This window comes from Diplotaxodon limnothrissa, linkage group LG10, assembly GCF_057381915.1.
Source record: "Diplotaxodon limnothrissa isolate DT_005_m linkage group LG10, D_limnothrissa_male_GT1.1, whole genome shotgun sequence".
In the NCBI taxonomy this organism is placed as follows: Eukaryota; Metazoa; Chordata; class Actinopteri; order Cichliformes; family Cichlidae; genus Diplotaxodon; species Diplotaxodon limnothrissa.
The window spans coordinates 13,453,728-13,469,239 of record NC_140605.1 but is presented as its reverse complement, the minus strand read 5'-3'; the positions used below and the strand labels follow the sequence as shown (position 1 = coordinate 13,469,239).

The 15,512-nt window shown below is 38.2% G+C and overlaps 2 protein-coding genes across 2 annotated transcripts; both read left to right on the top strand.

The window, feature by feature from the left end:
- The first annotated feature begins 4,191 nt into the window (after window positions 1-4,191).
- Window positions 4,192-8,624, top strand: ppme1 (protein phosphatase methylesterase 1). Its single transcript, XM_085363571.1, has 14 exons — window positions 4,192-4,633; window positions 5,118-5,213; window positions 5,418-5,508; window positions 5,672-5,729; window positions 5,843-5,894; window positions 6,218-6,372; window positions 6,942-7,032; window positions 7,269-7,334; window positions 7,428-7,554; window positions 7,651-7,780; window positions 7,884-7,928; window positions 8,015-8,079; window positions 8,217-8,284; window positions 8,533-8,624. Exons 1-14 carry the CDS (start codon window positions 4,548-4,550, stop codon window positions 8,534-8,536), a joined length of 1,134 nt encoding a protein of 377 aa, XP_085219697.1. The 5' UTR covers window positions 4,192-4,547; the 3' UTR covers window positions 8,537-8,624.
- A 3,459-nt stretch (window positions 8,625-12,083) lies between these two features.
- On the top strand, window positions 12,084-13,013 carry LOC146623984 (odorant receptor 131-2-like). Its single transcript, XM_085364872.1, has one exon. It carries the CDS (start codon window positions 12,084-12,086, stop codon window positions 13,011-13,013), a length of 930 nt encoding a protein of 309 aa, XP_085220998.1.
- The last annotated feature ends 2,499 nt before the right edge of the window (window positions 13,014-15,512 follow it).

Below are 15,512 nucleotides of genomic sequence, written 5' to 3'. Positions count from 1 at the left end.
GTGAGCAAAGATCAGATCACACATGTTGTTAAGGAGTTGATGGGTTAGAAAGCAAACACAGGGATTATAATGTAATATAAGCACTGTTGAGAAGATACGGAAGGAAGAGTTCATGTAAAGCACATGATGAAAAATGCTTGAATAGTCTGGAAAATTGCCTAATATTGTATTCCAGAGAGCTTTTTTTTTTAACAATATCACAAATTCAACTTAGTATTTAAAAGATATCTACTGGAAAGGCTCTTTATGCAGATACTCCTCAGTGTTTAGACCTTTTCCCTACTTCAAATGTGCGTCAGTGCTGACTGATTAGGATGATAATCAGCTGAGTCCTCCTAAAATTACATGTGACTCACCAGCACCTGTTCCCGTCCTCTCGTCTACAACTGTGGAGAACTGGCTGTCATAACCAGTGTTGGGTAAGTTACTTTAAAATAGTAACTTAGTTACATTACTAGTTACTTCTCTCAAAAGTAACTCAGTTACTTCAAGTTACTCGTTACTTTCAAAGTAACTAGTTACTAGGGAAAGTAACTTTGGTTTGACTCAGAATTCTCTTGTTAATGTGTTTCTTCCATAACTTTGCCAGTCTTCTAGCTTGCTTACTTGCCACAAGTGCACTGTGCCACCTACCAATAGAAAGGAAAAGATAATGTGCATATTTCCACGAGAGAAATCCCACGCCTGGACCGTCATTGACTGCTGCCATGATTCTAGCCTACGTCACAGCGTCATGTGCGTCTTTTACATCCAACACAAAAACTGCAGTCGTGGTGCTTTCGATTGTACTCAGACCTCGGAAATTCTGCCTTCTGAATAGGAAGATGTAGGTAACACCAGACTGCAGATGAGCTGCATACAGGGCTGGACTGGGACAGAAAATCGTCCCGGGTATTTTGACTAGAGACCGGCCCACCATTATAGGAAAAATCATAAAGCCTTTGAATGAAAACAAACACTGCTGTGACAGTGATGTACACTGTTTTGATGGTATATATGCATCAATCTATCAATCGTTTGTTGTAAGATTCAGATAATTATTTTTTAAAAGCTAGACATTTTAAATGAGAATAAGAAAGAAAAGTATTTCTTTGTGCCCCCCTTTCCCTGTTAATGCCCTACATGCCCCCTGGCAACACTTTGCTAGACCCGCCCCTGCACAGTTACCAGCTGTCAGCTACCTAAAAAAGGATCCTGGGGTTATTTGTCTCTCAGAAACAGTTCATAACTTCCCTTCAACTCATTCATGTCACCTAAAAGGTAAACCTGTTTCTCCATCACAGCTCTGATGATTCAGTAAGGACATCTCCTGGTTTCATCTTCATGTTTCCCTCTCACCAGATAACCAAACCATATCATGACCAGCAGCTTTTTTGCAGCTGTGGCTCCAGCAAACATCAGCTGATACTAGAAATTAATATTAAATAAATTCTAACAACAGCTGATCAAGCTTAAAAGTGCTGCTGTTGTTTAGCGCGACATCCGCTGGTTTCCTCTTTCGGCGCAAAGTGAGCGATAAACAAACAAGAGAGCCGATCAGCTGATCACTGATCAGTTTTCATGATTGAAGTAGAAACGGGAGAGGGAGGGGGAGAGAATGAAAGAAGAAGAGGCAGCTGTGCAGCGTAAACACAGAATAACTCCAGCTTTGTGCCTTTTTCATTGTAGCTGAATTACGGGACAAACTGTTCCTTTTCACCTCAATAAGAAACGCGTAATATTTTCTCTGAATACCAGACGGGACGGTTGCAACTCTAATAACTTATGAACAAAATAAAGTTCAACATCATTAACTTCATAGCACCACCCAGCTGTATAGAAACTCCGTCATGCTAGCTAGCACGCAGTACGGAAAAAGTCAGCACAACAAATAAACTCCACCTAAACTTGGTTTATATCTGACCCGAGAGACTGCAGGTCATAACTTCTTACCTGAAGTTCAGTTCACACTTGGACCGGCGGCCGCCTCGGGTCTCTTTTCCTTCTGCCTCCCTTTTCCTTCATCCACCTGCTGGCTTCCACCACTTGCTAATGTTACTGAATCTGTGGAAGCTCCGCGATAGCCACCACACGAAGTAACGAGTAACGAGCCTATCTAAATCCCAGTAACGAGTAACGCGTTCCTGATTTTGGCATAATAACTAGTTACCGTGCTCGTTACCACAATAATAACGTAGTTACTGTAACGCGTTACTTAATAACGCGTTAGTCCCAACACTGGTCATAACATGTTCATTTTACATAACTGCGATTCTTTCTCTCTGGTGTCTCTCACTATGTCGCTTGACTTCAGCGTCTGGAAGGTTTCACACTTTAACAACTTAAATTTCCTCTTAACAGTTTTTGTGTGTGTTTACTTTTGCACTTTAAATGTGTGGACATAGTGGGTCACATTCTTGGATGGGCACTGCTTCCAGTCTGTGTTCAGGAATTATATAGTAAGCTAAAATATATATATATATATATATATATATATATATATATATATATATATATATATATATATATATATATATATATATATATATATCCATAGGTCCCTCATCCTATGAAGAAGGAACACGAGAAGCTGGAGAAATACCAAGGGCTCAGAGAAGAGCTCGAGAGGATGTGGAGGGTGAAGGTAACGGTGGTCCCCGTGGTAATCGGAGCACTAGGTGCGGTGACTCCCAAGCTAGGCGAGTGGCTCCAGCAGATCCCAGGAACAACATCGGAGATCTCTGTCCAGAAGAGCGCAGTCCTGGGAACAGCTAAGATACTGCGCAGGACCCTCAAGCTCCCAGGCCTCTGGTAGAGGACCCGAGCTTGAAGGATAAACCGCCCGCAGGGGCGTGCTGGGTGTTTTTATATATATATATAGATAGATAGATAGATAGATAGATAGATAGATAGATAGATAGATAGATAGATAGATAGATAGATAGATAGATAGATAGATAGATAGATAGATAGATAGATAGATAGATAGATATACACGACTGACCTAAAACACACACACACATATATATAAATATAGGAGTGTTGTTGTTTTTGTTTTTTTCTGAATTCTCGCTTTTTGTTGAATTTACTCTGCCTTCACGCATCTGCATTTGGGTCCAGATCACAACAAGCGCCTTGAGGCAACTGTTGTTGCGATTTAGCGCTATATAGATAAAACTGAATTGACCTGAACATTCGACCTATGTAAAGCAGCAGACTGTGACACAGCAGAGTTTTTCAAGTGCTGCTTTTAAATGCAGAGCTGTATACAAAGTTGTGCTTTCAGAACACGCTGAAAGTTTGGTTCTTGGAAGAAAGAATAGAGGATCATGTATACCATACTTATAGCTGTTGGTTCATTCATGTTTACAGTTCATTTTCCTTTAATGTTACTATAGCAAAGCTGTGAAAAGATTTGATGCTATGTCTGTGACACCACAGATGCAGTGGGTTGCTGGGCTTGATGACTAAAGTTAACCTCTGCTTAATGTAACAATACAGGCCCAGCGATGTTTATTAAGAGTGAATCGCTGCTTGCAACAAAAGTTTAATGCAAGTCAATGTTATTTGTAACAATCCAGTTAGAGAATCAGCAGCTGTAACTGTGTCGTTGAATTTGAGAAGGCAGCTAATTACATTACTCCTTTACATTACTGCTCACTAAGTAACTAAAGTGAAATAACAGTTCTACACTGTTTATTTATTATTTAAAATCACATATAAATAGGGTAAGAATATTAAGTTAGGATAACATAAAACAGCATGTTTAAGTTCTGTTAACATAATCCCATTGTTAATGAAAAACAGCTTTAGTATTATAAAATAAATAAATAAATAGGATTACCTGAATTTAGCTGACCAAAAATATGGGTGGAATAAAAATATCTACATTTTTTGCCCATTACTCCGTTTTCATCCATTTATCCAGTTAGGGATCACAACGGGGGGATTAAGGCTTTTCGCGCTGTCACAGGGCAAGAGAGGAAGATACAACCCGCACAAGTCCGTCCCAGGGCAGACAACAACTCAAACCTACAGCTAGTTAAAAATCACTTGTTTCTCAAACATGCGTATCTTTAAGTTGAGGCCGCGGTACGTTGAGGCCAGGTAATGCAGTCTGCAAAGGGGGCAGATGGACTTAAACCCACCTCCTTTTTTGCTTTAAACTGACAGCGCTAGCTATCACGCTACTATACGTTACTCGGTTTACACTTGATATTCATAATAATCAGTCTCAGTTTTTAGTGTAAAGAGTCTGACTTTCATTCACGGTACTCCGAACTGCTGAGAGCTATGAAGTGTAAGCCGCTTTTGAATTGCAGTTGAATTTGTAGCCAGTAGATGGCGACGATGCTGTGAAATAATCTGCGTCAATCATCTGAGAAAAAGAGACCGTCATTTCAGCTGCCGAAGAAGAAGAACGCTAGCCGTTAGCTTGCCAGGCAAACGCAGTTTAACCAATGTCTGGCTAACATCGGTGTAGGTGTCGAAGAAAATCATATGCTGCGAAAGCGAGAGAAGGTCACATCAAAGAGTTCCTGACAAAGACCGGCCTCACTTTTGACAACATGGAGAAACAGTTGCATTTGAACCTGTTAGCCTCCAGACCTCCCATGGCAGGTGGTTTTCAGTCTGGCTCCAAAATGAAAATGGGGTGAGTTAGCTAGGATCTTAGTATTTATTTGTTTAGTTGTGTGCACTATCACGCCGGTTGTGTTTTTTTTATTCCCAAAGCCAGGGAGTGTAATCGTATATTTAGACTCACTGAATTGCACTGCGTAACTGATTGCTTTAGCCCGGCTAGGTTAGCTGCATCTGCTACCAGATAATCAGTGTTATACACCACTGATTGATTTAGCCTGGCGCTTTTGCGTGTTAGCATTTAAAATTTAAAAGGATATCCTTTCAGTCTGAAAATTCTGTTTTGTTTTTTATTATATTTTGTCTTTTTGTTTATTTTTCTATTTTGTTATTATTGCAATGTTTGATGATGTGAAAAGAAGGGGAGAGTTATTTTTAGTCTGGAGGGTTTTTTGTCTTTCAATTGCTTCTACAAAGTTTAACAGTCCTGTTGCAGTGTTGAGTCACATCATACATGGATTCGGTTACTTATTTACTTTTGCTCTTTTTATTTACAGACCTGGGCGTAAGAGAGATTTCTCTCCTCTGCCCTGGAGTCAGTATTTTGAAACCATGGAAGACATAGTGGTGGAAAATGAAAACGGCAAAGATATATCCTTGACTGCTGTTCCAGTTTGTAAGAGGAAATTGAGCATGAATGACACACACTTTGGGTCCAAGTCTTCAGATTTAACTCCTGATATCATTGTGCTATATGACTAGAGTATATGCAGAAGATTAATGTGCATTATTGTTGGACGAGCATCTGCTTACTTCATTATTCTTTCAATTAGTATTTCTTTGACCACTGTGAACATTTTCAGAATTTACTGCAGTGGCTCCCATGGTCCTGTGCTGCTCCTGCTTCACGGAGGAGGCCACTCTGCACTATCCTGGGCGGTGTTCACTGTGAGCTTCATAACTATTACAGACCCTTTATGATCTGTTAGCAGTCTACATTAAAGTTAACAGCAATGTTGGGCAGAATATTTATAAAGCTTTTTTTTTTTTAATGTCAACATATCGTCTGTGATCTATTTAATTGAAATGATTTTTATCTATGTTCTTGCAGGCCATCATATACAGCAGGATTAATTGCAGGGTGGTAGCTATGGACCTCCGAGCTCATGGTAGGTTGCAGGACACAGCAAGTTTTTATTTTTGCACGTGGTTAGAGGATTATGGCATTCTTTGCCTCAGCGTACATGGATCAAATGAGTTAAATCTCTGTCATCACCTGCAGGTGACACTAAAGTGAAAAATCCTGAAGATCTCTCTGCAGATACGATGGCGAAGTAAGTCTTTAAGAGAACACAGTTTTTTGTGGGAATGGTTTTTAAACATCTGCTTCTTGGGTTTACATCACAGGAACATATGGGACGCCACAGAAGGTGGTGATGATCCAGCAGGCATGAGTTTAATTAAGAAAGTTTTGATTTCACCGCTCATTAAACGTGGGAAGAGTGTGGTGACTTCCTGTGGCTCACATTTGGATTATTGATTGCGGTGTAAAATGTAAAAAGTAGTTACAAGCTTCCTGATTAGAGTTTCAATCATAACTGAAAAACAGGCTGACAGGTTATATTCTTGCTTCTTTTTTTTTTTTTCTTCCCCAAAGGGATATTGGCAAAGTGGTGGAGGCACTTTATGGAGACAACCCACCTCCAATCATGCTTATTGGACACAGCATGGGAGGGGCCATTGCAGTTCACACTGCCACTGCCAATCATATACCATCCCTGCTTGGTCTGTGCGTCATTGACGTCGTAGAGGGTAAGCTCCACAGATAAGTGCATATTTCCAAAGTCGTTAAAGACAAATCCTGCGAGTTGCTTTGGTAACGCCTCAGGTCACTTATTTGGGCAGTTACTTTGAGGCCCTTACCTAAATGACTGAGGAGACTGAAAATGGCTTAAATGATCCACAAGTTGTTCTTCTATTCTGAATGGGCAAAGTCACATGTCAGTACAACTTCATTAACAGTCCAAATTTGATCAGTGACTGGCTTGTTCTACTAAGAGCACTTGAACAAATATTATGCTAATCAATGTTCTCAATACTGGGAACAAAGAAAAACAATGAGTATACTTAAACACTTAACTGTGTGCACGAGTCTATGCAACAACATGAGCAGATCACATGATTGGGTCTTTTCCAGTACAGGATGCTCTCATTGATTTTTATGAGAGCATTTGCCATTTCTTTCTTCTTTTTTTTTTTTGTTAGTTGTTTAGTTTTTTTTAATGATGTAAAATGTAAGTTATTATGCTGAATATTGTTAATAAATGCCATAAGCACTAATTGTGGGTTTGTTAAATAATTTTGTTTGTGTTAACACTCAGGGACAGCAATGGATGCTTTGAACAGTATGCAGAATTTCCTCAGAAGTCGGCCAAAAACATTTAGATCTCTGGAAAATGCGATTGAGTGGAGGTAAATGTTAAACAGTGAGCCACACTGCTGCATCTTTTTGTTTGATTAGATTACATCATACATATATATTCTGTCTTTTAGTTTGCAAATTGTGCCAAGTGTTATTTGTCCAAAGCACACTGAAATAACTTATTTATTTATTTATTTGTTCGTTGCAGTTCCTTACCTTGAAGAGCTTCAATTCTTAATTGTTGTATACAAGTGCCTAAAGGTGTTCTTCACCTTTTTCCTTTCAGTGTGAAGAGCGGCCAGATCCGAAACATCGAGTCAGCCCGGGTGTCCATGGGAGGCCAAGTGAAAAAGTGTGTCTGGGCTCTCTCTTCTCTGCAGTTTTTTCCGTGTGGGTTTGTGGCTTTAACTGACCATTTCAATTTCCTCTCTTGTGACTTTTACAGATGTGAGGAATCCAGCAGCAGTTCAGGGGTGTCTAATAGCATTGGTGAAGGTATTATAGAAGAAGAGGAAGATGAGGAAGCAGAAGAAGAATCCAGCAAGAAAAGAGCAAAGGAGGATGACCAGGAGGTTTGGTCTCTTGCTTCTTAGTTTTCTCTTGTCATCTGTAAGTGTTTTGGAAAGAGATTGAAAGCTATAAAAGAGTATTTGAATTCTTTCACACAGACGAAAAAGGAGAGCATCTTCACCTGGAGAGTAGAGCTTTCCAAGACAGAAAAATATTGGGAGGGTTGGTTCAAGGGTCTGTCTGCCCTCTTTCTCACCACCCCTGTGCCAAAACTGCTCCTTCTCGCAGGTTTGATTTATTCTTTTTTTTTTTTTTCTCAAATATCTAGTAGTTTAAATAGGACACACACACTGACTGCACAGTTTCACGCCTGACTTATCTCGTTGTACAGGAATAGACAGGCTTGACAAAGATCTTACCATTGGACAGATGCAGGGTAAAGTGCACAGATTGTTTCTCCCTTTTTTTTTTGCAATTTTCTGTAAGAATAAACGCATTTAAAAAAATATTATTTGTTTGCAGGAAAGTTTCAGATGCAGGTCCTCCCTCAGTGCGGTCACGCTGTTCACGAGGATGCACCTGAGAAAGTGAGCGTTCTTACCCGAATTTACTGGCACTGTACTCATGTCAGAGGCCCATAACGTTATATATTTATGTATGCGTGCTGCGTGTTGTTATGTCTGTTTTCAATGTTTTAACTTGCTCCTCTGACATCTGTTGCTAGGTAGCAGATGCACTAGCAACATTTATGGTTCGGCACAAATTCACTGAGTTTAAGGAGGGATACCTGTGGTAAGTGAGCTCACTACTAAGGAATGAGGTTGTTAAATTTCCAAGAGATGCATTAATTATATGTAGAATAATATGATAATCGTTTCAGTTCTGCTTTAACAATAAAAATCTAGATTTTTAAATTGGTTGATAAGGAATTTATCCTTGCTTGTTCCTGTCAGGGAGGCTGGAATAAATGGTAATGGTAGAGACACATGAAGAATTCACCTAATCTTACTTGATTCCATTTTTCTTATCTTTTTCTGCAGCTAATTTCCAGTTTTGCGTCTACATATAGCCAGCAGCCGTAGAAGAAGTGTCTCAAGATTTATCAACATCATTGTCCAATTAAGGAAAATATAGCTGCTATTATTATTATTATTATTATTATTATTATTATTATTATTATTATTATGCTTTTGTCATGTTGATATTTTTGCCTTTCTGCTTTGCCTTATTTTTATTTTAAATCATCAGATTTGCTTGTATGTTTCCTTTTTGTTTATATATTTTTTTTTAAATTTCTGATTTGTAATGTTCTCCTGTTTTATTTTGAGTGATTGCATCATTATTAATGTGTGTTTAATGTTTGAATTTAAACAGTGATTAAAGATGGATACAGCCAGTAGTGTCACCCAGTCTTTTAATATGTGCGTGTTAATATGCATGTTGTACTTAATTCTAGTTTTCTATCGTTTCTATGCTGTTCGCACTAGAATAACTACTAGAACGTTCTGCTGTTCTGAGTGAGTTCTGGTTGTTAGTCCCTTTTTTTTTCTTTTTTATCCAGTAGGTGAATTAAGTTGACCAGGTGCCCCAGTTTGTAAAAGCCTGAATGGCACATTCAGCTCTTGTCCAGCAATGTTTCAACACATTGTTTACAACACCTAGATTATTGAATCTTGGACACAGTTGGGTGTTCCAGCAGGAAAATGATGTTAAAATCGGTTTTGGAATGTATAAAGCACGCTAACAGTGAGTATCCTCGACACTACTGAAAATATGTCCACTGCATTTAAAAGTTGGTCTGTGCCAAGAAACCCAAAAATTTACATGATTTCTGTCAAAAAGAGTGGTAAAAATATTCAGCCAGAATTACGCCAGAAGTTTGTTGATGGCTACCAAAAGCATGTAGTTGAGGTCCAACTAGCCAACAGGGGTTCAACCAAATATTAGCAGAGAAAATGTGCACATTTGAGCCAGTGTGGATACGAGATTTATGCTGTACAATCATTCATGATATTACCATGGCATTCATTCCCATCATTATTTTTTGTGAAGCATGTGTAGCTCATGTATGTAATTAGCCGGATCAGTGGCAGTATGAAATTGTATTAAACATTTCTTTTACAAAATCATCACAGATATGCAAACAAGTCTGAGATTCTGCAGATTAGAAATCCAAGGTTGGCTGCAATTTCTAAACTTTATGAAAAAGGTGACATCTTTTTCCTCATGTCCTTCATACACTCCGTGGAATAACAAAAGGTTTTTAATTGTCCCACAGTGAATTATCAGAGTGAGAAATATGTTGCAGAGATGTGCAGTATAAACACCTGAATTATTAATGAGCCATAATGACTGTCCTCCAAAGAGCTGAAGCCTCTGAGATTATTTTGTGATCCGAGTCTGTAAACAGAGCTGACGTGCACCGCTCCCAACAGGGGCAAAGTTTATGGGCCCGGCAAATTATGTTTTTGTTTTTTTTATTATTGATTTATTTATTTATTTTTTTAGAAAAGAAGAAAAAAATACAGCAAAAAACAACTTCGCTGTCAGCGTTAGTTACACAACTCCAGCCTCATGAAAATGCAGGAGCTGTCCATGATGCAGTGGTGCTGAAATACTAAAACGGGGTCAACAAATTGGTCCCTTCTATCAATAAAACTCCACTATATTACATGATATTACCTTATAGTGAATATCTGTCCAATGTATTGATGGGCCAGGGTGTTTAATACCTAATCTCGCAATATGACACAATTCATGATCCTCAGAGGATAAAACAGACCTGATGTGAGTAAAAAAAAGGTCACTATGTAGTGTAATGACATTTCTACTTTGAGTTCAATTCTACATACGTAAGGCGTAATTGACGACTCCTTTGAACAGACATTACAAATAATAGCAAATAAATAATACATTAGCTCACTGAATTGGCACTGCGTGATCAAATCTTTAGGATCCCTGCTATAAACAAATCTGAAATGCCTTTATATTGCTTGCCTTCAACAAACAGTGCAGAACTGAGCCCAGCAAGCTCACTAGATTTAATGTAATGGGCACTCATGATATAACATTGTCCTCTGGAGCTGTACCTAAGGCCCAGCTTTCAAGACAGTTTTCCTCTGCACAAAATAGAGCAGGTATCAGTGGGACTGGGCCACAAAAATAAATAAGAAAACTGTAGTTTTTTTTGTTTGTTTGTTTGTTCTTTGCCTTAGCTTCTCTGGTGACTCATTTGACTGAAATAATGGCTGCTTGGGGCAAAGTTTATGGGCGCAGCAAATTATGTTTCATTTTTTATTTGCTTTGTTTTAGAAAAGAAGAAAAGAAAATTACAATCTGTGTCACACTGCACTTCTGTTCTCTGTTGGTTTTGAAAGCATAATGTACATTAATCAAGGATCCATGAAGAAATGCCCGGAGTTACTGTTTTCTCTTACAATCTGACTGAAAAGATCCAGTTGGGTTTTATTATCGTCTAGGTGAATCATCTTATTATGAAAAACAAGAGTAAGGTGATATTAGTGCTGTCAGCAAAAAGAACTAAAAACAACAAGCCTCCAGCAGCGTTAGACCCAAAAGAAAAAAGAAATGTTTTTAAAATTCATATCTGCTGCCACAAACGGCATATTAAATATATGTTTGTCATGTGATTCCCTTTTCAGGCTTATTTGTGTCATCAACTATTCACAGATCAAACTCAAACAGCATCACTGATCTCTTTAATGACTCACATTAAACTGCCTATTAAAAGAATATCTGCTTCTGGAGTGTTGGTGCAGCTCACTGGGTTGAGCAGGCAGCTTGTGTGCTGTAGCGCAACAACAGAGGTCTGGGTATAATCACCCCAGGTAATTTGCTGCATGTCTTCTCCCATGCTCTTTTTGAATGATAATTATAAAATTTCAAGAAAACAAAATATGTTAAAATGGATATCTAATTCCTGCACAGTTCCCTAAACAGGAAAATGTCACGAGAAGAGAAGAGCCCTTTATTGTCATTGTACATGTACAATAAAATTATGGGTGTTCCACACCAACTGTGCATGAATAACATGTAAATGGTAAGACAGCAGGAATAAATAACAAAACAGGAGAAATATATACAAAACAAGTGAAGGTCACAGAATGTAGAACAAACTGTGTGATATCCTTTAATGGTAAGTGGAGTAAAAAGTAGATGGAAAGATAACATCAGTTAGACAACTTGGCCAAACTTTCACTCCACAGCTAATGCAGAGTATTGAGTGGTTGTGACGCTGATACAGATGGTGATGTCAGGACATGGCTCACCTATAAAAAGGACATGACAGGCTGCTCTTCTTTCCTCACATTTGTTCACCGAAACGTGTTTGCCAAATGAAGTCAAACCATACAGGTGACATGTAAGTAATATGTCTACAAAGCATATAACTTCATATTATCCATCTACGTTTGGCACATAATTCTCACTTTGATGCTGTTTTTTTTTTTTTTGTGATATTTGACAGAATCATCTTGCACAATCTACACTTTTCGGAATTGTTTATAATATTAAAAATCAGTCCGTGTTTGTGTTTTTCATGCCTTTGCAGACACGGTGCGAAACTGCAGTCATGAATGCCACAACGGCCGAGTTCCAGTCGTTGCCGTTTCAGACTTCAGTCAAAGCTGCGCTGTCTATGTTGCCGTGTTTCTTCTTCCTGTATGTAAATGCCATCATGATGTTTGCCCTGTTGAAGAAGCCTCTGTTACTAGAGTCCTCCCGGTACATCCTGTTTGGTCATTTGCTCATGTGTGACTCTGTGCAGCTGCTGCTGACTATGCTGCTTTACATCTTTGCCGTGATGATGGTCAGAATGATCAACTATGTTTGTGTTTTTGTCTCACTGCTTGCGGCCGTCACTGTTAAAATGTCTCCTCTCAACCTTGCCGTGATGTCTTTGGAGAGATATGTTGCAGTTTGTTTTCCGCTGAGGCACCCCAGCTTTGCCACGCCGAGGTCGACGGGTAAAGCCATTGCCGTTATGTGGATAGTGGCGTCCTTAGACTCATTCATACAACTTTTCCTGTTTGTCAGGATGGAGAAGACGATCTTCCCTATGCAGTCGTTCTGCATCAGAAACAGTGTTTTTCGCCTAGAAGTTTATGTGACTTTAAACATGGCCTTCACCATTCTCTATTTTGTGTTTGTGAGTATGATTATTATCTATACATACACTGCAATCATGATCACTGTGAAGTCAGCCTCATCTAGAGGGCGTCATACCAATAAGGCACCCAAGACAGTGCTGCTACATCTGCTTCAGCTGTGGCTGTATCTCACCTCCACCCTGTTCAATATGATAAACCCCAGCATGATGTTGAAAGTGCCTCCTGATATGGCTATTCATGCTCAGTACGTCCTCTTTGTGGGTCTCATCATTTTCCCAAAGTGCTTGAGCCCACTCATATACGGCCTCAGAGATCAAACTCTCTGCCGTGTCTTCAAATACTATTTTACATTTGGCTTTAGAGCCAGTGTTAAACCATCACCTTTGTCCTGATTTCAGCGCTAACTGTGTTCTAACTGTGTGGTTTAGGGGTTACAGCCTATGATATGTTTTTATAAAAATTTGATCTAGCCAGAGACAAAGATGGTTTTTTTTTGTTTATGTTACAGAATTACAGATATTGAAAGTTCAACATAGTTTTGAATATTTATCCTTGTATATGAACTTAAGCTCTGCAGGGTAGATTGTATTTATTCATTACAATATCTGTCTTCTACTAGCTTTATTGTCTAATCTCCTGTTATAATAAAGAACAAAAAAATATGTTAAAATTACATCTGATTCTGGTGTAGTTGCTGCATGGACACACTCTAAATGTGGCTGATTTCACAAGAATCACAAGGTTTTAGAAATGTTATCCAGTGAGAGTTATTTTTGCGTATTTATGTTACAGAATTGGAGATACTGAATATTTTTATGCACATTTGAAGTGCCACTTAGTTTTGAGTATTTATCCATAACAGAATTTGAGGACATATCTGTACTCATATCCTTTCTAAGATCAGTTCTTTTTATTGCACTATTAAAGTTCTGCAGGGTCGGCTTTGCTTAGTCATTTCAAAGACATGAAGTGCAGCAGCCTTTCAGTCTCTTTTTTATCGTTATATGTTGCTTATCAGGTAATTTGATTATCAATTTTAGGGATGACTTTTATTATTTAATAGTAATAATGACAAATGTGCAAAAAAAAGAGACTTATTTGTAAGTTAATTTATACTTATGGGTTGGGGGTGAGTAAAACTAAAGCAAAGTTATGGTACAAACATGTTGATTCAAACAGTGCAATTAACTATCTCTATATTACATGTCATGAAATATAAAATCTATACAAGAAATAATAATATCATTTACTTTTTGACTGTGTTGCTCATGTGTGATTATGCATTAACATGTGTCATAAAGGGAAAAACAAACAAAAAAAAAAGAAAAAGAGATGTTCATACTTTTATTCAAGTCTTTCTTTCCCTTAATTATGAAAAACAAAAGCATTTCAAACTCATCTGCGTACGTCATCTTATCCTTTGTGGAAATACTTTGCATTCAAGGTCGGGCAAGAATAACTGCTGGTGTAAAAAGAAGGAAAGTGTTTGTCTGTGGAATCGCTTTACTTATATAAGAAAATATTAAATACTAAAAGAGATACATAGACTTTTTTTTCAATTTGATTTTTTTTTTTAAATGATGTAACCTCATAATAGATCTCTCTGCCTTTTGATTTTTTTTCACACAAACAGACAAACTGATTTTAAGATTTAAAGATGATAATAATAATATTTCAAGTCTACAATTGTTAGTGGCTTTTTTTATCAAGTCTTTACCTTTTGCTGGGGGTGTGTTAGTTAAACCGGAAAGATGAAACGCATGTTATTTAACCTTGAATAAAACATTATAGAGTCACTATAAAGTAACTATTTAATAATATAATTATCTGTAACATATTTCATGATGATCAGGTTCAATTTCATTAAATCTACAATAGAAAAAACTGCAGTAAAAGTAAGTCTAAATCTGCATGTAAAAAGTTCATTGTTTTAGCCAGCAGATGTCACCTTTGCTTTGTAAGTGGTTGCAGAAGCTGTGGCTCCAGCTGCAGCCCTTTCATTTCAGTCTGTGTGGTATGTAAGCAGCCGGATCATGAACTCTTCTATGATTTAGTCTAACTTATTCCATCAGTACGGCATTTAGAATATCTGATCTGACTGATAAAATTCCTTTTCCCTCTTTCTCACAATGCACACAGACACTTGTGTAGGAGAAAGAGCTTAGACAGAGCGCAGGGAGAGGGAACAATTTATGTGGGTAAACAGGGAGGTAAGTACTGACCCACAGAATAAAAGAAGCATCTGAGCAGGAGGTGGACTAATTTAACCGATCTTTACTCCGCTGCAAACTTGAAGCCCTCTCAATACCTCTCTGGCCTTCATGAAAGAGCACTTGAACGGCTGAAAAACATTCCAGAGCGAGAAAGTACCTGGTGACAGAGAGCGGCTTCAGTTTAGAGAGAGAGCGGGAGGGAAAGGTTCTTATCATGAGCATGAAACCATTCACAGGCTAACCCAAGAAAGTGGATTCTGTGGGCTTTTTTATTTTTATTATTAATGGCAGCTTTCTTTGGAGTTCCAATATTACTTTTGATGATACAAGTTATGGATCTCCCTTTCTGCTGTTCACAGGAAGCGCATCCAGAGGAGAGCTAAAGATAAAGAAGAGATGGCACAGACAGACAGAAAGCTTATCTTTGTGTTTGTTAATTAAAGATAAGACGTGGGAGAAAAACCATTGCTTTGCTGTTGCTCACACATATGGGGGACTGATTTTTTGTTTGCATATTACAGTGCAAAGCGGAATTCCTTCTCCTAAATCCCTGTGCTTGCCACATATTTATTTGTGTATCCTGATTTGACAAATTGTAGAAGCATTTGTAAGCAATTAGGATAAAATGGAAATTCAGTTGTCTTAATAAACCGCTGATGAAAGAAAATGAAATGAATG